This window comes from Nomascus leucogenys, chromosome 19 (genome assembly GCF_006542625.1).
Source record: "Nomascus leucogenys isolate Asia chromosome 19, Asia_NLE_v1, whole genome shotgun sequence".
NCBI classification, from domain to species: Eukaryota; Metazoa; Chordata; class Mammalia; order Primates; family Hylobatidae; genus Nomascus; species Nomascus leucogenys.
Genome location: NC_044399.1, coordinates 54,583,458 through 54,604,687, shown reverse-complemented (window position 1 = coordinate 54,604,687; position 21,230 = coordinate 54,583,458). Strand labels below are relative to the sequence as shown.

General features: G+C 40.3%; 2 protein-coding genes and 1 non-coding gene across 6 annotated transcripts in view; 1 reads left to right on the top strand and 2 right to left on the bottom strand.

Annotated features, from left to right (window-relative positions):
- The window catches only part of SLC30A6 (solute carrier family 30 member 6), a 55,362-nt gene extending 43,871 nt beyond the window's left edge, over nt 1-11,491 (top strand). For all 4 annotated transcript variants that reach the window (XM_003262713.4, XM_030799846.1, XM_030799847.1 and 1 more), the window contains one exon: nt 10,632-11,491. In XM_003262713.4, the coding sequence (XP_003262761.1) occupies nt 10,632-11,132 (501 nt within the window). In that variant the 3' untranslated portion in view covers nt 11,133-11,491. The remainder of the gene's footprint in view (nt 1-10,631) is intronic.
- On the bottom strand, nt 4,586-4,692 carry LOC115831677. The gene has a single exon (XR_004027184.1). It is a non-coding gene; the product is annotated as a U6 spliceosomal RNA (small nuclear RNA).
- A 1,647-nt stretch (nt 11,492-13,138) lies between the features above and the next one.
- Nucleotides 13,139-21,230, bottom strand: part of NLRC4 (NLR family CARD domain containing 4) — a 38,852-nt gene continuing 30,760 nt past the window's right edge. Inside the window, 1 exon segment of the mRNA XM_030799844.1 lies at nt 13,139-15,499. Within this exon segment, the coding sequence (XP_030655704.1) occupies nt 15,207-15,499 (293 nt within the window). The 3' untranslated portion in view covers nt 13,139-15,206.

The window sequence follows — 21,230 nt, the reverse complement described above, 5'->3', positions numbered from 1 at the left end:
TAATTCCCAAATAAGAAAATGTTAAAAAAAAATTAAAAGTGCAATTGCTTTCTTTTTTAACTGTAATTCTCATTTTGGAGAGTTTGCTGAATATTTTGAAGAACTACAGTAACACAACTTGCTTCAGCATAAAATTTCGTATTTTCTAATTCAGTTTGAACCTCAATACCAGACTTTATTGTGACATGGTTTTACTCGTACGTTAGGAATGATGAGGAAAATACAGAAAATGTAAAGCACTATAATCTTATCATCTAAAGAAAACTGCTGTTCATATTTTGGTGTTTATACATTTATTTTCCTTAGAAAATGAGATCATGGGCTGGGCGTGGTAGCTCACGCCTGTAATACCAGTACTTTGGGAGGCCGAGGCGGGCAGATCACCTGAGGTTTGGAGTTTGAGACCAACTTGGCTAACATGGTGAAACCCCATCTCTGCTAAAAATACAAAATTAGCTGGGCATGGTGGTGTGGCACGCGCCTGTAATTCCAGTTAGTCGGGAGGCTGAGGCAGGAGAATCACTTGAACCCGGGAGGCAGAGGTTGCAGTGAGCCAAGATCATGCCATTGCACTCTAGCCTGGGTGACAGAGTGAGACTCTGTCTCCAAAAAAAAAAAAACAACAGAAAATGAGATCATGCTGTTTTATAATTAGCTCTTTTCATTTAATTAACTTATCATGAACAGTTTTCTATGTCATTAAATACTCTTCTACAGTATTATTTTAAAAAAACAGATAGGGTTTGATTTTTCTAATATAACACAAATTTTATAGATAAACAGATCAAAGCTGGTCCAGCAGTTCAATGATGTTACCCACTTTGCAGCCTTTAGTTTCAGGCTATACTTTTGTAATGGGAAAATGGTTGCTTCACCTCCACCTTCCCCAACTCTTTCCCTCTCTCATTATTTTGGATATCTAAAACTTATTACAAGAAAAACGAGACTGTAACATCCCCTGCCTCCTTACTGGGAAGGTGCCAAGTGACCAAAGTGTCAAGAGACCAAAGAATGACTTGGACAGGTCCAGCATGGCCAGTAGGTGAGTTTATTAGGACTTACCTATGGGGCACTCCTGGGAAGCAGCAGGACAGCTTTAGAGATCTACCCACCTCCCATTTCTGAGCTGCTTTTAAGCTAATTTTCTCGCTCTTTGCCTGCTGTATGTGTGTAATGAGACTGTTTTCCTTGGTAGGGTCTCAGATGCTCTCTACAATCTTTGGTTCTCAGGGTCGCTTGCTCCTCGACTGTGCACCATGGCTTTGGCTCACTGCCTGGCCTTCAGAGTTCGGGCAGCGGACATACACCCTCAAATAACCTAGTGGGGGACCCACCACACTACACTTCTTTAAATTCTTTAGAAGGGGCCGTTGGGAACAATATTCTCTAAATTCTTGAATGTTGAAAGCAGCTTGTGGACATTATAATTAAAAATTAGTTTGATTGGATATAAACTCTTCAGTACACATTTGTTTCAAGTTTCTTAAAAATACGTAATCCCTTTTATTTCTGGCATGAAGCATTTCTGAGACAATGCCTAATGATAGTCTTAATTTTTTTCCTTTTATATGTCACTTGATCTTTTTGCCTGGATGCCCAAAAGATTTTCTTTTAAGTTCAGTACCTTTACTAGAACATGTCTTGGCATTGGTCATTCCTCATCAGTTATTTCAGGTATGCAGTGCACCCTTTCTTCTTCTTCTTTTTTTTTTTTTTTTTGAGACAGAGTCTCGCACTGACGCCCAGGTGGGAGTGCAGTAGTGCAATCTCGACTCACTGCAGCCTCTGTCTCCAGGGTTCAAGCGATTCTCCTGCCTCAGCCTCCCGAGTAGCTGGGATTACAGGCATGCACCACCATGCCCAGCTAATTTTTGTTTTTTTTTTTAGTAGAGATGGGGTTTTACCACGTTGACTAAGCTGGTCTCAGACTCCTGACCTAAAGTGATCCTCCCGCCTTGGCCTCCCAAAGCGTTGGGATTACAGGTGTGAGCTACTGCACTCGGTCCACAGTGCACGCTTTCAATAATACTGTTTCAAAAATAATTTTTTAAAACATCTAATTATATTTTGTAATATTTGTTCTATTCTCTTTCTTTGGTTTTCTTTTGTGGAAACTTCTGTTATGTGCATGTTGAATATGTTGGATCTTTGCCTTTCTTATTGTTATTTTCTCTCAAATTCTTATCTTTTAATTTCCTTTTAATTTGTTTTTTTAACCTTTTGTGTCTCTTAAAGTATACCTGTATGTTTCCTTATGTTTGTATTCTGAGTAAGTCTTCATTTCTAAAGTGATCTTTTTTCTTGTATTACAATTGTCATCTCATTTCCAAGGTTTTCTGATTTTGATTTATGATCTTGTTTTATATCTTTTGATTGGTTTTTTAAAAGTAGGTTATAGTTTTATCTGACATGTAGTTTTATCTGTCTGGTAATCTTTTATAATCTGTTTTATAGTCTCTTTTTCTTACATAACTTTGTGTGGGATTTGACCCTCTGTCCTTTTCTGTTACTCATTTTTATGTGAAATTAGTTTTCCTGAACTTTAAAATTAGGCATGGTTTAGGATAGTGTGTACAAATTCATGGGTCTAGAGCTCCATCTTCTGGTGATTTTGTGAAAGAAGCAAGTTTTTTATTCTGGCTCTGTTCCTCTCTGCCATTTTTACCTTTTTTTGTTTTTGTTTTTGTTTTTTGAGACAGGGTCTCACTCTGTCACCAGGCTAGAGTGAGTGCAATGGCGTGATCTCGGCTCACTGCAACCTCCGCCTCCCGGGTTCAAGCGATCCTTTCACCTCAGCCTCCCCAGTAGCTGAGACTACAGGTGCATGCCACCATGCCCAGCTAATTTTTGAATTTTTTGGTAGAAACAGGGTTTCACCATGTTGGCCAGGCTGGTCTCAAACTTCTGACCTCAGGTGATCTGCTCTTCTTGGCCTCCCTGCTCTTCTTGGCCTCCCAAAGTCCTGAGATGACAGGAGTGAGCCACTGTGTCCAGCCTTTTTTTTTTTTTTAAAGGAGACAGCATCCTGCCCTGTCACCCAGGCTGGAGTGAGTGGTACAGATATAGCTCACTGCAGTCTCAAATGTCTGGGCTCAAATGATCCTCCTACCTCAGCCTTTCCAGTAGCTGGGATTACAGGTACAGGTACACGCCACCATGCCCAGCTGATCTTTTTAATTTTTTTTGTAGAAACTGAGTCTTGCTGTGTTGCCTAGGCTGGTCTTGAACTCTTGGCCTTAAGCACTCCTACTGCCTTGGCCTCCCAAAGTTTTGGGATTACAGGCACGAGCCACTGTGCCTGGCCCTGCCTTACATTTTTATCTGAACTTCTTCTGTCCTTTTTCTCAACTGTACTACTGAGTTTGGATTCTCTTGCCATTGTTTCTTTTTGATATGGGGCTTCTTTTTTTTGGAGGGGAGCTTTGCCTGGTTACTTTCGAGAACTCATAGGGCTCAGACTATTCCAGCCCTTATTGCAGACCCAGTGTATTTGCCCACTGTTGTGAATGTGTAAAACTCCTCCCAGTTGCAGCTGCTCTTCTCATATTGGCTGTCCTAGATTTCCGTTAAGTCTTGTTAGCCGCTTTGGGGTTTTTAGGTCAGTCAGATGTGCTGTTGCTTCCTGCTGCACAGATTGTGTTACCTTGAAGGTCTTATACCTTGTATTTGGGTTTTCATAGGGGTACTGGGTTACCTGGTTTTTTGTGGATATTGTCCATAGATTTTCAGTTTTGCTATTTTACTTTCTTTGTTTTAATGGAAATATTTGAGGCATTTCAAAAACTGCCACCACTGCCGCCATCTTGCAAGAATCCCAACATAATTTTTTGGTTTTCTTAGTTTTACATTATCTAAATATGCCATAATTTATTTCATAAGTCCCTTCATGAATATTTAGATTCTCTTCTATTTTTCCTATATTAACAGGTCTGGGATAAGTTTTTTTTTTTTTTTGAGATGGAGTCTCACACTGTCACCTGGGCTGGAGTGCAAAGGCATGATCTTGGCTCACCGCAGCCTCCGCCTCCTGAGTTCAAGCAATTCTGCTGCCTCAGCCTCCCAAGTAGATAAAAACTAGAAAGAAGCTCTCTGTGAAACTGCTTTGTGATGCGTAGATTCATCACAGAGTTAAACCTTTTTATTGATTCAGGAGGTTGGAATCTCTCTTTTTGTAGAATCTGCGGAGAGACAGCCAGGATTACAGATGCCCGCCACCATGCCCCACGTCTGGCTAATTTTTTGTATTTTTAGTAGAGACAGGGTTTCACTGTGTTGGCCAGGCTGGTCTTGAACTCCTGATCTTGTGATCTGCCCACCTCGGCCTCCCAAAGTGCTGGGATTACAGGCGTGAGGCACTGCACCCAGCCTGGGATAAACATTTTTATGGGATAATCTTTGTAAATATCTATGATTATTTCTTAAGATGAATTTTTAGAAGTTTTTGTAAATCTGAAAATATCCACATTTTTTATGGCTTTTGATGCAAATTCCCAAATTGCCTTCTAGAATGCCTTTTGGAACTACACACTTTGAGTCTTATAGTTCATTTTCAACCATTCTTTATTTTTTTAATTAATTAATTTTTAAAAATATGGAATACTTCATGAATTTGCATGTCATCTTTGCACAGAGGCCATGCTAATCTTCTCTGTATTGTTCCAATTTGAGTATATGTGCTGCCGAAGTGACCACTTAACCATTCTTTTAATTGTGTTAATGACATTGGATGGCTTATAAACGCAAAGAATATAGTCATCAACTCAGAAGTTGGCATCTAGAAACCACACCTATGAAGTCCCTGGTTAAGACCCAGGAATTTAATAAAACAAGTTTTGAGCTGCTAAAAGTTAATATCACAAAAGCCATGGATTAACGCATGCACTGTAATTATAGGAGAATTTTCAAGTTCATACTCTAAAAATAGAGTTTCCTTATTTTAATTACTTTGATTTCCATATCAGACTGAAAGAGGATATGGCATCTTTAATACTTACGTAGTGACAACTGTGAATGGTAGTGGCAAAGGAAAAGGGAAAAATCAAAGATGACTTGATTTCAAGACATGGCTTGTCTTAGCTAAAAGTAATAAACTAGAAGTCAAATTCAAGGAATATAGATATTTTCTCTGTCTCATGATTGACAATAACTCTCTTACTATTTTTCTCTATTTAGTATTTCAAGTCATAGATTCAGATACGTTGTTACTAAACAATTTGGCTAATTTATGTGCAGTTTATGATTTGTAAGAATTTTTTTTCTTTTTTGAAAATCTGTGTTTATTTAGAGACCAACATAGAGTGTCTGCTGGACATTTTATTTAATTGTATTTACTCTATTTTTTTGAGACTGAGTCTGGCTCTGTTGCCCAGCCTGGAGTGTAAGTGGCACGATCTTGGCTTACTGCAACCTCTGCTTCATGGGCTCAAGCCATTCTCACACCTCAGCCTCCCAAGTAGCTGTGACTATAGGCGCGCACCACCACGCCCGGCTAATTTTTGTATTTTTTTGTAGAGATGGGATTTTGCCATGTTGTCCAGTCTGGTCTCAAACTCCTGAGCTCAAGTGATCCATCTACCTCAGCCTCCCAAAGTGCTGGGATTACAGGCATGAGCCACCATGCCTGGCCATCTATGATATATATATATATATTTTTTAAGTTTTTATTAGGCAAATAGTACCCAATTGTTAAGAAAATAAAAACTTGTAACTAAGTCATAAAAAAGAGAGTAAATATCATTAATAATTCTGCCATCTAGAGATAAATACTGTCATCCTTGATACTTGTCTCTGTCCGTTTCTTTAACTTTTATTTTTCTTATTTATGTCTTATTTTTTATTTATTGAGACAGGGTCTTGCTCTGTCACCCAGGCTAGAGTGCAGGGGCATAGTCATGGCTCACTGCAGCCTCAACCCTCTAGGCTCAAGCAGTCTTCCTGCCTCAGCCTTCCTCGTAGCTGGGACTGCATATGTGTGCCTGGCTAATTTATTTTTTATAACGATAGTCTTGCTATGTGGCCCAGGCTGGTCTCGAACTCTTCCTTAAGCAATCCAACCTAGGTGCCCATCAATCCTAGGAGTTATTGGGCACCTAGGTTGATGCCATGCCTTTGCTGTGTGAATAGTGCTGCGATGAACATCCAGGTACATGTGTCTTTTTGGTAGAAAGATTTATTTTCTTTTGGATATATACCCAGTTATGGGATTGCTGGGTCAAATGGTAGTTCTGTTTTAAGTTCTTAGAGAAATCTTCAAACTGCTTTTTGGAGTGGCTGAACTGATTTACATCCCCACCAACAGTGTATAAACATTCCCTTTTCTCTGCAGCCTCACCAGCATCTGTTGTTTTTTCACTTTTTAATAATAATCATTCTGCCCGGGCGTGGTGGCTCATGCCTGTAATCCCAGCACTTTGGGAGCCCGAGGCAGGTGGATCACCTGAGGTCAGGAGTTCAAGACCAGCCTGGCCAACATAGCGAAATCCTGTCTCTACTAAAAATACTAAAATTAGCCGGGCATGGTGGCATGGGCCTATAATCCCAGCTACTTGGGAGGCTGAGGCAGGACAATTGCTTGAACCCAGGAGGTGGAGGTTGCTGTGAGCTGACATTGTGCCACTGCACTCCAGCCTGGGCAAGAGAGCAAGACTCTGTCTCAAAATAAATAAATAAATAAATAAATAAATAAATAAATAATAATAATAATAGTAGTAGCCATTCTGACTAGTGTGGGATGGTATCTCACTGTGGTTTTGATTTGTATTTTTCTGCTGATTAGTGATGATGACCATTTTTTTAATGCTTCTTGGCCACTTGTATGACTTCTTTTGAGAAATATTTGTTCGTGTTTTTTTTTTCCCATTTTTTAATGGGGTTATTTGTTTTTTGCTTGTTCAGTTTTTAAGTTCTATATAGATTCTGATATCAGACCTTTGTCTGATGCATAGTTTGCGAATATTTTCTCCCATTCTGTAGGTGTTTCTTGGTTGTCTTGCAAGATTCTTACAGTTTTGAGGTCTGATTTTTTTTGAGATGAAGTCTAGCTCTATCACCCAGGCTGGAGTGCAGTGGCATGATCTCAGCTCACTGCAACCTCTGCCTCCTGGGTTCAAGTGATTTTTCCTTCTCAGCCTCCCAAGTAGCTGAAACTACAGATGTTTGCCACCACGCCCGGCTATTTTTTTTTTTTTTTTTTTTTTTCATTTTTGTAGAAACAGGGTTTCACGGCGGGCGGTGGCTCACGCTTGTAATCCAGTATTTGGGAGGCGAGGCGGGCGGATCACGAGGTCAGGAGATCGAGACACGGTGAAACCTGTCTCTACAAATATAAAAAAATTAGCGGGCGTGGTGGCGGGCGCTGTAGTCCAGCTACTCGGAGAGGCTGAGGCAGGAGAATGGCGTGAACCGGGAGGCGGAGCTTGCAGTGAGCCGAGATTGCGCCACTGCACTCCCGCCTGGGCGGCAGAGCGAGACTCCGTCTCAAAAAAAAAAAAAAAAAAAAAAAAAAAAAAAAAAAAAAAAAAAAAAGAAACAGGGTTTCACCATGTTGGTCAGGCTGGTCTTGAACTCCTGACCTCAGGTGATGTGCCTACCTCAGCCACCCAAAGTGCTGGAATTACAGGGCATGAGCCATAGCACCCTGCTGAGGTCTTAAATTGAAATCTTTAATCCATCTTGAGTTAATCTTTTTATATGGTGAAAGTTAAGGTCCAGCTTCATTCTTCTGCATATGGCTAGCTAGCTATCCTAGTACCATTTATTGAATAGGTAGTCCTTTCCCCACTGCCTATTTTTGTTGACTTTGTCAAAGATCAGATGGCTGTAGGTATGTGGCTTTATTTCTGGGTTCTCTATTCTGTTCCATTGGTCTGTGTGTTTGTCTTTTTACCAGTACCATGCTGTTTTGGTTACTGTAGCCTTATAGTTTGAATTCAGGTAACGTAATGCTATGCTTCCAGCTTTGTTCTTTCTGCTTAGAATTGCTTTGGCTATTTGGGCTCTTTTTTGGTTCCATAGATATTTTAAAATATTTTTTTCTACTTCTATGAAAAATGGCATTGGTAGTTTGATAGTAATGGCATTGAATCTGTAGATTGCTTTGGACAATATGGCCATTTTAATGATACTGATCTTCCAATCCATAAGCGTGGAATGTTTTTCCATTTGTTTGTATCATCTGTGATTTCTTTGAGCAGTGTTTCATAGTTCTCCTTGTAGAGAGCTTTCACCTCCTTGGTTAGATGTATTTCTAGGTATTTTATTTCTTTTGTGGATATTGTAAATGGGGTTGAATTCTTTTTTTTTTTTTTCTTGATACAAGGTCTGTCTTTGTCACCCAGGCTGGAGTGCAGTGGTGCAGCCACTGCAGCCTCGACCTCTTAGGTTCAATCAATTCTCCCACTTCAGCCTCCTGAGTAGCTGGCACTACAGATGTGTGCCACCACACCCAGCTAATTTTTTTTTATTTTTTGTAGAGATGGGGTTTCACCATGTTGCTCAGGCTGGGGGAGTGTGTGTGTGTGTGTGTGTGTGTGTGTGTGTGTGTGTTAACCAAAATAGGATCATTTGCTGATTATCTACTTTAAAAACATAATTTATGGACCGGGCATGGTGGCTCATGCCTGTAATCCCAGCACTTTGGGAGGCTGAGGCAGGAGGATCACTTGAACCTAGGAGTTCGAGACCAGCTTGGGCAACATGGTGAGACCTCATCTCTACAAAGAAAATGAAAAAACAAAACCAAAAAAACCCATAATTTATGGTAAACACTTTTTCAAGTTAACGAATATACTTCTAACTCTCATTGTAATGGCTGCTGCTCTCTATCCCTTAGAAGCCTTGATATCATCTTTGATGAGTCAATCTCCCTCATCCTTTACTTCCAGCTGGGTATCAAGTCCTTCCATTTCTGCCCCTGGAATATGATATATCTATCTGTCCCTCTTTGATCCCACTATTTTTGGCCTGGCTCAGCTCTCCTCTTTTGTTTTGTTTTGTTTTGTTTTGTTTTTGAGACAGAGTCTTGTTCTGTCTCCCAGGCTGGAGTGCAGTGGCATGATCTCTGCTCCCTGCAACGTCTGCCTCCTAGGTTCAAGTGATTCTCCTGCCTCAGCCTCCTGAGTAGTTGGGATTACAGGTGCATGCCACCATGCCCAGCTAATTTTTGTATTTTTAGTAGAGACGGGGTTTCGCCATGTTGGCCAGGCTGGTCTCGAACTCCTGACCTCAGGTGACCCGCCTGCCTTGGCCTCCCAAAGTGCTGGGATTACAGGCATGAGCCACTGCACTTGGCAGCTCTTCTCATTTCTAATCTAGATTGTTGAAGCTTTTTTCCTACCTGATTTCCAGTCATCTATACCTACAATTTTTCTGAAGTCTGATTATTTATTTCTGTTAGGTTGCTGATGTTAAATAGAAATTCCTTATCATTTTAGAGTCTTCTGGTAGCCTCTTTTTAACCTTATTATCTACCTATCATTTTTCTTCCTTCCTTCTTCCCTTCTTCTCTTCCCATGCTGGGAGTGCAATGACGTGATCTTGGTTCACTGCAACCTCCGCCTCCCAGGTTCAAGCAATTCTACTGCCTCAGCCCCCTGAGTAGCTGGGATTATAGGCACGTGCCACCACACCCGGCTAATTTTTGTATTTTTAGTAGAGGCGGGGTTTCACCATGTTGGTCAGGCTGGTCTCGAACTCCTGACCTCAGGGGTGATCCACCCACCTCAGCCTCCCAAAGTGCTGGGATTACAGGCGTGAGCCACCGCACCCAGCCCCTTCCTCTTTTTCTCCTTCTCTTCTTCCTCTCTTCCTTCTCTCCTTCTCTCTCCCTCCTCCTCCTTCTGCCCCCTGAAATACTTGGACTTCTTTTTTTTCTTTTTCAAGATAGGATATCACTCTGTCACTCAGGCTGGAGTGCAGTGGTGCGATCTTGGCTCACTGCAACCTCCGCCTCCTGGGTTCAAGCTATTCTCCTGCCTCAGTCTGCCAAGTAGCTGGGATTACAGGCACACGCCACTATGCATGGCTAATTTTTTGTATTTTTAGTGGAGACGGGGTTTCACCATGTTGGCCAGGTTGGTCTCGAACTCCTGACCTCAGGTAATCCACCCACCTCGGCCTCCCAAAGTGCTGGGATTACAGATGTGAGCCACTGCGCCCGGCCAGGACTTCTTTATATATTAGTATTATTGCTTATTCTTACCAAGTATGCCATACATTTTCATTGCTTTTCCCTCAGTATGGAATGCCTCTCTACTTTTTGAAATTCCGTTTAATCACCAACCCTAGATTAAATGCCATCTCCTTTTGAAATCTTCTTCAATTGGAATTAATACCTACCTTTTCGGCTCTTACATTGTATTTTTCCTATGTTTCATTTATATTCTTCCTTGTATTATAACATGCCTATCTTGTTCCTACGTGGATATTTCTTTTTTTGTATTTTAAAGATTCACAAATTATTTAACTCATTACAATGATAATCACCAGCAAGTAGTCTTTAAGAAATATTAACATTAAGCTTTTTCTTTCAAAGAAAATGCCAGGAACTTAACAAATCATAAATGTTTTATCTAATGAAATTTTCGTTAGTGTAATTCTAAGCAATCTCTTTGTTATGATTTTGCCCCTTTTAGGCTGGATCAGTGCATGTAAGAATTCGACGAGATGCCAATGAACAAATGGTTCTTGCTCATGTGACCAACAGGCTGTACACTCTAGTGTCTACTCTGACTGTTCAAATTTTCAAGGATGACTGGATTAGGCCTGCCTTATTGTCTGGGCCTGTTGCAGCCAATGTCCTAAACTTTTCAGATCATCACGTAATCCCAATCCCTCTTTTAAAGGGTACTGATGATTTGAACCCAGTTACATCAACTCCAGCTAAACCTAGTAGTCCACCTCCAGAATTTTCATTTAACACTCCTGGGAAAAATGTGAACCCAGTTATTCTTCTAAACACACAAACAAGGCCTTATGGTTTCGGTCTCAATCATGGACACACACCTTACAGCAGCATGCTTAATCAAGGACTTGGAGTTCCAGGAATTGGAGCAACTCAAGGATTGAGGACAGGTTTTACAAATATACCAAGTAGATATGGAACTAATAATAGAATTGGACAACCAAGACCATGATAGACTCTAACTTATTTTTATGAAGAATATTGATTCTTTGGCTTCCAATTTATTTAGTAATCCAACTTTGCATTGACTGTTTAATCATTTACTCTAAATGTTAGATAATAGTAAGCTTGTTCACATTTCATGAAAGCTATGAAACTATATTTTTGTAAAATGTATTTGTGACAGTGAAATCCTCGTAAATGTTAAAGGCTTTAAATAGGCTTCCTTTAGAAAATGTGTTTCTTTAAATTTGGATTTTGGTATCTTTGGTTTTGTAGTTGACTGCAGTGTGATGTGACCTTACCTTTATAAGAGCCACTTGATGGAGTGGGGAGTGGATCTGTCACATTACTAAGATACAATATTTCTTTTTTTTTTTTTTTTTTTTTGAGACGGAGTCTCGCTCTGTCGCCCAGGCTGGAGTGCAGTGGCGCAATCTCGGCTCACTGCAAGCTCCGCCTCCCAGGTTCACGCCATTCTCCTGCCTCAGCCTCTCCGAGTAGCTGGGACTACAGGCGCCCGCCACCGCGCCCGGCTAATTTTTTGTATTTTTAGTAGAGACGGGGTTTCACCGTGGTCTCGATCTCCTGACCTCGTGATCCGCCCGCCTCGGCCTCCCAAAGTGCTGGGATTACAAGCGTGAGCCACCGCGCCCGGCCAATATTTCTTTTTTTTCCCGAGACGGAGTCTTGCTCTGCCACTGTGCCCGGCCAATACATTATTATTAACTTAAGGCTGTACTTTATTAAGGCTTCCTTAGTTTTTGTTTTGTTTTGTTTTTTGAGATGGAGTCTCACTCTGTTGCCCAGGCTGGAATGCAGTGGCGTGATCTCAGCTTACTGCAACCTCTGCCTCCTGGGTTCAAATGATTCTCCTGCCTCGGCCTCCCAAGTAGCTGGGATTACAGGCATCTGCCACCACGCCCAGCTAATTTTTGTATTTTTAGTAAAGACGGGGGATTTCACCATGTTGGCCAGGCTGGTCTTGAACTCCTGACCTCATGATCCACCCACCTTAGCCTCCCAAAGTGCTGGGATTAGGTGTGAGCCACCGCGCCTGGCAGATATTTTCTTTAGTGAAATTTATAAACATGCTTCTTGAGTAATACACATTTTGGGAAAGGGAAAAATGTCTGTTCAAAAAGTAAAAGTCTCTTTTATAGCTTTTCCAACTTAATTGCTACATTTTTCTTTGAGATTCTCCTGAATTATGTCTTACAAATTAAAAGCAAAAATTTTTAGCAGAAATTTTGGAATACATGCTATCTAGCACAATTTGAATTTTTAATTATCAAGATTTTTGTTAAAGTTTCTCTCCTTTAAAAATTTTAGTACATTTGTAAATAGTCCATGGTTCTCGGTGTTTTATTTTGATTAAGGGATTACCCAACTTTTGGTGATATGCAGTGAAAGAATCCCAATTTTCTATGTTACATTTAATCAAATACTGACATAATGAATTTATCTTTTCTGACACATTTCCATTCATTGGCTTTTTAATTTCCTATTTTATTAACAAAATATATCAAATATATTACCAAAACACATGGAGTTCCATACATAATATGGGATTTGATGTCTTTTCAAGTTGCACAAAGAATTTGAGCATATATAATATAATTTTACCAAAGCATAATGGACCTTAGATTATAGAATACAGCATTGTTAGGTCTGCAGTGGGCAGTTTCTTTTTGTTTTGCTTTGTCAAAAATGGGAAATTGTTAACTGTGATGAAGTGTGAGAATTATGTAGATTATGTTATTTTTTAGTTGTTTTCCAAATGTAGAGTTTAAGGACTTTCTAACATGGCTAATATTACTTCCAAAAAGTATAACAAGCAGCAGTCACACATGACCTAGGAGGGTTTTTTATTGTTTTATTTTATTATGCATACCATAACAGTTTTAAAATGGGATTTTGAGAATGGACCTAACTTTCCTGGAATCCAGTGCTCCTGGAGATTTATGACTCTCCCAGCCATCAGCCAGCTATCTAGAGAAGATTTTTGTTTTTCTAGAATTTGCAACAGTTTCTTCAGTCAACTCATTCACTTTCAAATAGGAGCAGCACTTTGAAATCCTTTTTCTTCACTGTGGATTAAAAACATCCAAGAAGCCATCTGTGTCAAGCAGAATTGTCATCTGTGGTAATAAGTGACCATGCCCTAAAGACTTTTTCTTAGTGAGGAGTTGGTCATTGTCTTTGACATCTGCAAACCCTGTTGAGGCATGTGACCTGCTAAAGAAATACAGCCTACGCTACCTTGACTACTGGGGAAAATGATACTTCGTAAAATGTAATAAGGCAACCTGTTCCTTGGCCTTTATCTTATGTTTTCCAACTATTACTGTATCTGTTATTGGTCTACTATTACAGGATGATTCTTCTTCCTCCATTGATCTCAACTAAATGTGAATTAGGGTCATGCATGAAATCTGAACTGCCATGTCCTGAGTTATGGTTAAGAGGTATGTGCTGCCACCCCATGCATGTCTTCCCCATCCCCATAGGATTTTAAAATGTTCAGGTACCAAACACAGTTCTGTGTGAGGTTTTATGCCTACTTCCTCAACACCAATTCAGAGGCAACACCTGTGCATCTGTCCCACCAAAGGTGCTTTAATACCTACCTTCACTATTTGAGAAAGGACACTCACAGTTGCCTGTGGGTTATGAAAGAATTGGCCCTACTTTCTGAATGTAAGATGTTACAGGGGACATTGGCCCATGCATTATTATATAGAGAAGTCTTATTTGCCAAGCTCTGACTAACTTCTGGATATGAAAATAAGGAACTCGCCCAGCATAGGCCTATAGGCAGCAGCCTTACTAGTAAATCTTGCCACAGAATCACTTGAAGCTAGACAGAGAAAGAAGTTCAATTTAAATATTTTTAAATATTTGTCCCATTGTTTGTGATTAAGATGTAGGCTCTGTGGAGTGTAATTAACCCTGCTTTATGAAGTCACCGTATTATAATGAGAAAAACACTGCCTAGGAGGCAAGAGATCTGAATTCCAGTTCTGATGCTGCCACTGTGTAAGGAAGTAGTTTTATAACCCATGGGCAAATCATATGAGCTTTCTCATCTGTAAAGTTAGGGAGAGGAATTAATTAGTTGATCTGTAAAATATCAGCTTCAAAACGTTATGGCTAAATCTGTAGAGTGTGTGCCCAGTTGCTAAACAGATGTTGTGCCCAGAATTTTATCTAGTGACTACCTCAACATACGGGCCAAGTGTTACCTACACCAACACCCAAGCCATTAATTTGAGGTGCCATGAGAATAGGTGAACCACAGCCTAACACCATTTAGGTTTTTGTTTTTTTTCAGGCTTGCCTCTACTTAAATATATTTAGATTAGAGAGTTTTCTTAGACTTCTTTCTTTGTAAGGAAGGGTTATTTGGGGAAGTGTTGGAAAAAAGATTAGGGCAGGGTACCCTTAGTTTATATAGGGTACAAAAGAATGGGAAACATCTTCCCTTTCTTCTTTAATCTCTGAAGTCATGTTTGGAATTACATATAATGTAGCAGGTACTGGAGAGGACCTGAATTTCAAGCCTCTGATTTAGCTGTTTGTAAACTTCCAAGTTTTGCTTGACTAAAGAATGCTGATCTTTTTTGGGAGTCTGATCTCCTAATATCAGAAAGTGCTTTTTACATTCCAGATTGTTTGAATTAAACTGTTTGGAGTAAAGAACATATATGGAGTTTCCTCTCTGATTTTAAATAATCTTTATTCAGTAGCTATTAATAATTTATCTCATATTCAGCGAGTATTTATTGAGAATATTGTTGAGAATCTGTTACATGCCAGGCACTATACTAAGTTAATTATGCATTCAGTATACCAGTTGGTGTGACCCAGACCAAAGGTAACACAAAGATGAATGAGGGTTCCTTCAAGGAGCCAATAATCCTAGTAGGAGAGCTAAGACACAAAACTGTTGCATGTTTTTAATGATCAAATTAAACTTCTTTCCACTTCCTTATCTTCTTTGGCATCCTTTTGCAAGATTTTTTTTAACTACCAGGCTTAAAGTAATGAGGTCCCAGAGCACTTACTGGCTTCGAGTACACTTTATTTAAGCAGTTACTAGTTTAAAAGCACCTTTAATAACACTGAGATCATCATCATCAAATTGCCACCCAACAAGCCTAGCTTCTTGCAGAAAAGTTAACTTGGATAACACATGGCTAAGTTTTCTGACTAATGCTGCATCAGGTAGAAATTCTTTAGTACTGAAGTCAAAAAACACTAATTGCTTAAGATTCCCAAATACACCCATGAAGGCAAGCCATCCATCACTGCTCACACGATTTCCCGCCAAATTCAACTGCTGGAAGTTTTTCAGAGGGTTCTTTCCAAAAAATGCACCTGAGTAAAGAAATAAGTATATTAGTTGGAAGAAAAATATTAAAAAAAAAAAATAGGTTCTACATTTATTTTACATACTTTTTTTTCACTTTGAAATGGCCATGTTTGAACCAGTGCTTTGCCTCAGAAAGAAATTATTAATATAATTCTCTATAGCTAGGGCAGTGATTGTGAATATGGTCTATTATATTTTTCCTAGAGTATAAGGGAATCTGATAAATAGTGATTTGTAATGAGGTAGCAACAATATATAAATGAATTACATTTTTTTCCCTTTTCCTTACTCCTAGGAAATGGAAGATTGCTTTAAAATTGATGTGTGAGAGATGCTATTATTCAGTACTTGTTTTCAAAACTGGAGTCAATCTTTGGCAATATTAGGTCGTTTCCTCTTCTGAAAAAGTAAACACTACCTAACTGTTGTTTCTTTGGGTATGTTCCTAACTGTAAACTTGAGTAAGTGAGCCTCCTTCAGTATCTAAAGATTTGGGTGTTTTTGTTTATCTGTTTATGTATAACCCTCCCGAGCCTCTTCAGGAAGTTCCTCCATTCCTTACATAATAGGGCACCTAAAGTATTTCCTACAGAGGGTAGGTGGATATCCTGTCTTTCTGATACACAAAGAATGCACACACACACAAATAATTTAGTGTTCGTCCTTTATCCTATGTTACCAGTTTAGGTGGTACTGGAACCCAAGTGAGTCTTGCAATAAGAAAAACTACCTTTCTTTTAGGTCAGGTACCATCATACAGATTGGCCAGTATACAACATTAGGATTTCACAAAACTAGCTCTGTGTTAATTATGCATATTAAATTGTGCAAAACGTTAGCCCTACCCACCTACCTGGCCTTTTCTGGATGACTAAGTTCACCTTGAAGTACAGAGTGGACAGACAGGCAGACTGGACACGGGAACTCTGTTACTTACATGTTTATACTCCAGAGTATCACACACAAATTGCAGAAGATGTATGCCTGGCTTATCAATCCACATTACTCGGCTCATCCGAGCTCATCTTAGTCTTAGTGTACCTCACCCAACTTTGGAGGGTTAATTTGTTGTATATTAAACTTGTGTTTCTTGGGAGATGTGTATAGTTGGGTCTCTGTTATCGCAGCTTAGCCTGTGCCCAGCCCAAATAGTACATAGGTCCTCGCTTTCCCCTGCCTTCCACCTCCTCTGTTCCTTGGAGGATGGCTTTCTCCCTGCTCTCTCTTCCATCTCATGTTCATGTCCTTTCTGCCTTTGCCCCTTCTTCATATGCTTCCCAGCATGGCATGCACTCAGTCCAAATGCTGGTTGCCAGTTGTGTGTCTATTTAAGGCTCCTTCCCCAAAGATCAACTTTTTTTCTCCTTCTCACCTAGCAGAACATATTTGCACCACCTAAAAGGAATTTAAGAAGAATTTAAAGCCCATTCCACCCTCAGAGTGTGAGCAATTTATACTGGTTATCTACTAAGGTATAAGGATCTTTTATCATCAATTTAAGAGAGTTTCTTAGATAATTATTGGAATGTGTGCTAGTGCAGGAACCAAGGGCATGTCTTTTGTTCATTTAATCTGCAGTGCTTATATTATGAGGAGCAGACTATATCTGAGAGAAACAGAATCCATGACATTTAGAGCCATAGGCTGTATGTAGGCTGTGGAGAGTGCAAATGGCTTGATTGGAATTCCAGGAAAAATCTCAAATGCCCTGGGTAGAAGGGTTCTGATTCTTGGGGGTTTCTGTATCCCAAACACAACTCTCGTTAGTGTTGTCCTGTAGTTCACCTAAACCAGTACCAGAGCTCTCACTGTTCATTCATTCAGCAACATCTTTAGTGCTACTATGTGCTGCAGATTATGCTGGGTGCTGGGGATATGTGCAAACGACAGACATGGTCCCTGTCTAAATGGGCTTACAAAATAGTGTGAAGACATGCATTATCAAGTAATTAGATGGGTGGTGGGTGCTATGGTAGGTCAGGATACCCTGGGAGCACACAAAAGCAATAGGCTTTCCCACTCCACTTTGTTCCCAGACACTTGCAGTTGGGCTTATATGCTCCAGGAGGAAGACTGGAGGATTCTTCTTAGGAGAAATGGAACTGCCCCCCAGGAAAAGGCCCTACAAAGAAGGGGCCATTTTGCTTCCCCAATCACCCCCTAGTGAAGTTAGCCTGTCAAAAAGTCACCACCTCCCTTAGACACACAGAACTCCCTATCAACTTCTGTCTCACTCTCAAATGTGAAGAGGACAGTACAGGATTATCAGACATTTGACAACAGCCTCCCACAAGGAAGACTGAGACTAAAAGCCAAACAACTCCCAAAGAAATCAGGCACTGTAGAAAACAAGAAAAATCAAACTCCAAAGACCTCAGTTTTTCAGAGATCCTAAGTTTTTCAGTAGACTGCATCTACTCAGCAACAATAAGATGCTAAGAAAGAGCTTTTGGAAAATAAAGTATGATAGCAGGATCTACACAGCAGAATGATTGGGCCCAGGATTTAACACAGAGCTTCTAGAACATGAATACGGTCTGTGATGGCTCTTTTTTTTTTTTTTTTTTTTTTTTCTTTTTTTGAGACAGGTTCTGGCTCTGTTGCCCAGGCTGGAGTGCAGTGGCACGATCTCAGCTCACTGCAACCTCTGCCGCCCTGGCACAAGTAAGTGATCCTGCCAACTCAGCTTCCCATGTAGCTGGGATTGTAAGTATGTGCACTATGCCCAGCTAATTTTTGTATTTTTAGTAGAGACAGGGTTTCATAGCTGGTTTTGAACTCCTGACCTCAAGTGATCCACCCACCTCGGCCTCACAAAGTGCTGGGATTACAGGCATGAGCTCTTTGAGAACAGGCTGGATAGCAGAGTTCAGCTTCAAACATCCAAGTTGAAAGATGCCATTTAACAAAGGGTTTTGTTAGAGCAGGTGAAATTGGTCAGGTGTGGTGGCTCATGCCTGTAAGCCCAGCACTTTGGGAGGCTGAAGCAGGCAGATCACTTGAGGTCAGGAGTTTGAGACCAGCCTGGCCAACATGATGAAAGCTCGTCTCTACTAAAAATACGAAAATTAGCTGGTGTGGCGGCAGGGACCCATAATCCCAGCTACTCAGGAGGCTGAGGCAGGAGAATCACTTGGGATTCGGAGAAGCGAATAGAGAACAGAGAATCCCGGGAAGCAGAGGTTGCAGTGAGCCATGGTCGCACCACTGCACTCCAGCCTGGAACAAAACAAACAAACAAAAAAACAGGTGAAACAGATACCTGAACTAGCAATGATTTTTATGTTGTAGTCTCAGATTGCTGATGGGTAAGAAAATTTTGGGAGTGAAGAGCAAAACATGGCAAAGCTTGGAGATCAAATGCAATCTCTGAGGAAGAAGAGCAGATAGTCTAGACCAAGCTTTAAGGAAAACTAGGAACATTTAATATCTGGGTAGAGGAATCACCATTGAAAAGAAGACTGAGAAGTAGCCAAGGTGGCATGGAGGTCAAGAGAATGTTTTGAAAAGAAGGGAGTGCTCAGTGTCAACTCCTGCAGAGGAATCAAGTAAACACTTCTGAAAGTGTCTATTGAAATTCAGCCACATGGAGGGGTGTGGGGAGATGCAATGAGTAGGAAGTAGCAGATGGTCAGGAAATGGAGATGTCATAAGGGTACATAAAATTTGTTTTAGAGCTTTTACCTTGAAGGATAGGAGAGATAGAATGATAACCAAAGGAGGAAGATAGGACTCAGGGAGAGTTTTATTTAAAATGGAAGAGATTTGAGCAACTTTAAAAACTGACAGGAGGGAGCCAGTAACAAGAGGCACAATCAATAAAATGATGTCCCTGAACCGGAGTGAGGGCGAGGCTGGCATCTCAGGCACTGCTAAAGAGACTGCACTTAGGTAGGAGAAGAGAAACCTACTATAAGCTCTACAGGAGAAGGAGAGAAAAAATAACAATCACATCCTCTGTGAAATAGGAGACGCTGAGTACTGATTGAGAAGAAAAAAGTGTGAAATAGTTTACATACAGTGTTGAATACAGAAACACAGTAAGATTGCCAGGAAATATTAAGAGAGATTGGCCTCTCAAAGTGCTGGGATTACAAGCGTGAGCCACCAGGCCCAGCCCCCGCTATTTTATTTTATTTATTTATTTATTTTTTATTTTATTATTATTATTTAAGTTTTAGGGTGCATGTGCACAATGTGCAGGTTTGTTACATATGTATCCATGTGCCATGTTGGTGTGCTGCACCCATTAACTCGTCATTTAGCATTAGGTATGTCTCCTAATGCTGTCCCTCCCCTCCCCTCCCCCCCCCCACAGCAGTCCCCGGAGTGTGATGTTCCCCTTCCTGTGTCCATGTGTTCTCATTGTTCAATTCCCACCTATGAGTGAGAACATGCGGTGTTTGGTTTTTTGTCCTTGCGATAGTTTACTGAGAATGATGGTTTCCAGTTTCATCCATGTCCCTACAAAGGACATGAACTCATCATTTTTTATGGCTGCATAGTATTCCATGATGTATATGTGCCACATTTTCTTGATCCAGTCTATCATTGTTGGACATTTGGGTTGGTTCCAAGTCTTTGCTATTGTGAATAGTGCCGCAATAAACATACGTGTGCATGTGTCTTTATAGCAGCATGATTTATAGTCCTTTGGGTATATACCCAGTAATGGGATGGCTGGGTCAAATGGTATTTCTAGTTCTAGATCCCTGAGGAATCGCCACACTGACTTCCACAATGGTTGAACTAGTTTACAGTCCCACCAACAGTGTAAAAGTGTTCCTGTTTCTCCACATCCTCTCCAGCACCTGTTGTTTCCTGACTTTTTAATGATTGCCATTCTAACTGGTGTGAGATGGTATCTCATTGTGGTTTTGATTTGCATTTCTCTGATGGCCAGTGATGATGAGCATTTTTTTCATGTGTTTTTTGGCTGCATAAATGTCTTCTTTTGAGAAGTGTCTGTTCATGTCCTTTGCCCACTTTATGATGGGGTTGTTTGTTTTTTTCTTGTAAATTTGTTTGAGTTCATTGTAGATTCTGGATATTAGCCCTTTGTCAGATGAGTAGGTTGTGAAAATTTTCTCCCATTCTGTAGGTTGCTTGTTCACTCTGATGGTAGTTTCTTTTGCTGTGCAGAAGCTCTTTAGTTTAATGAGATCCCATTTGTCAATTTTGGCTTTTGTTGCCATTGCTTTTGGTGTTTTAGACATGAAGTCCTTGCCCACGCCTATGTCCTGAATGGTATTGCCTAGGTTTTCTTCTAGAGTTTTTATGGTTTTAGGTCTAACATGTAAGTCTTTAATCCATCTCGAATTAATTTTTGTATAAGGTGTAAGGAAGGGATCCAGTTTCAGCTTTCTACATATGGCTAGCCAGTTCTCCCAGCACCATTTATTAAATAGGGAATCCTTTTCCCATTGCTTGTTTTTGTCAGGTTTGTCAAAGATCAGATAGTTGTAGATATTCAGCATTATTTCTGAGGGCTCTGTTCTGTTCCATTGATCTATGTCTCTGTTTTGGTACCAGTACCATGCTGTTTTGGTTACTGTAGCCTTGTAGTATAGTTTGAAGTCAGGTAGTGTGATGCCTCTGGCTTTGTTCTTTTGGCTTAGGATTGACTTGGCGATGCGGGCTCTTTTTTGGTTCCATATGAACTTTAAAGTAGTTTTTTCCAATTCTGTGAAGAAAGTCATTGGTAGCTTGATGGGGATGGCATTGAATCTATAAATT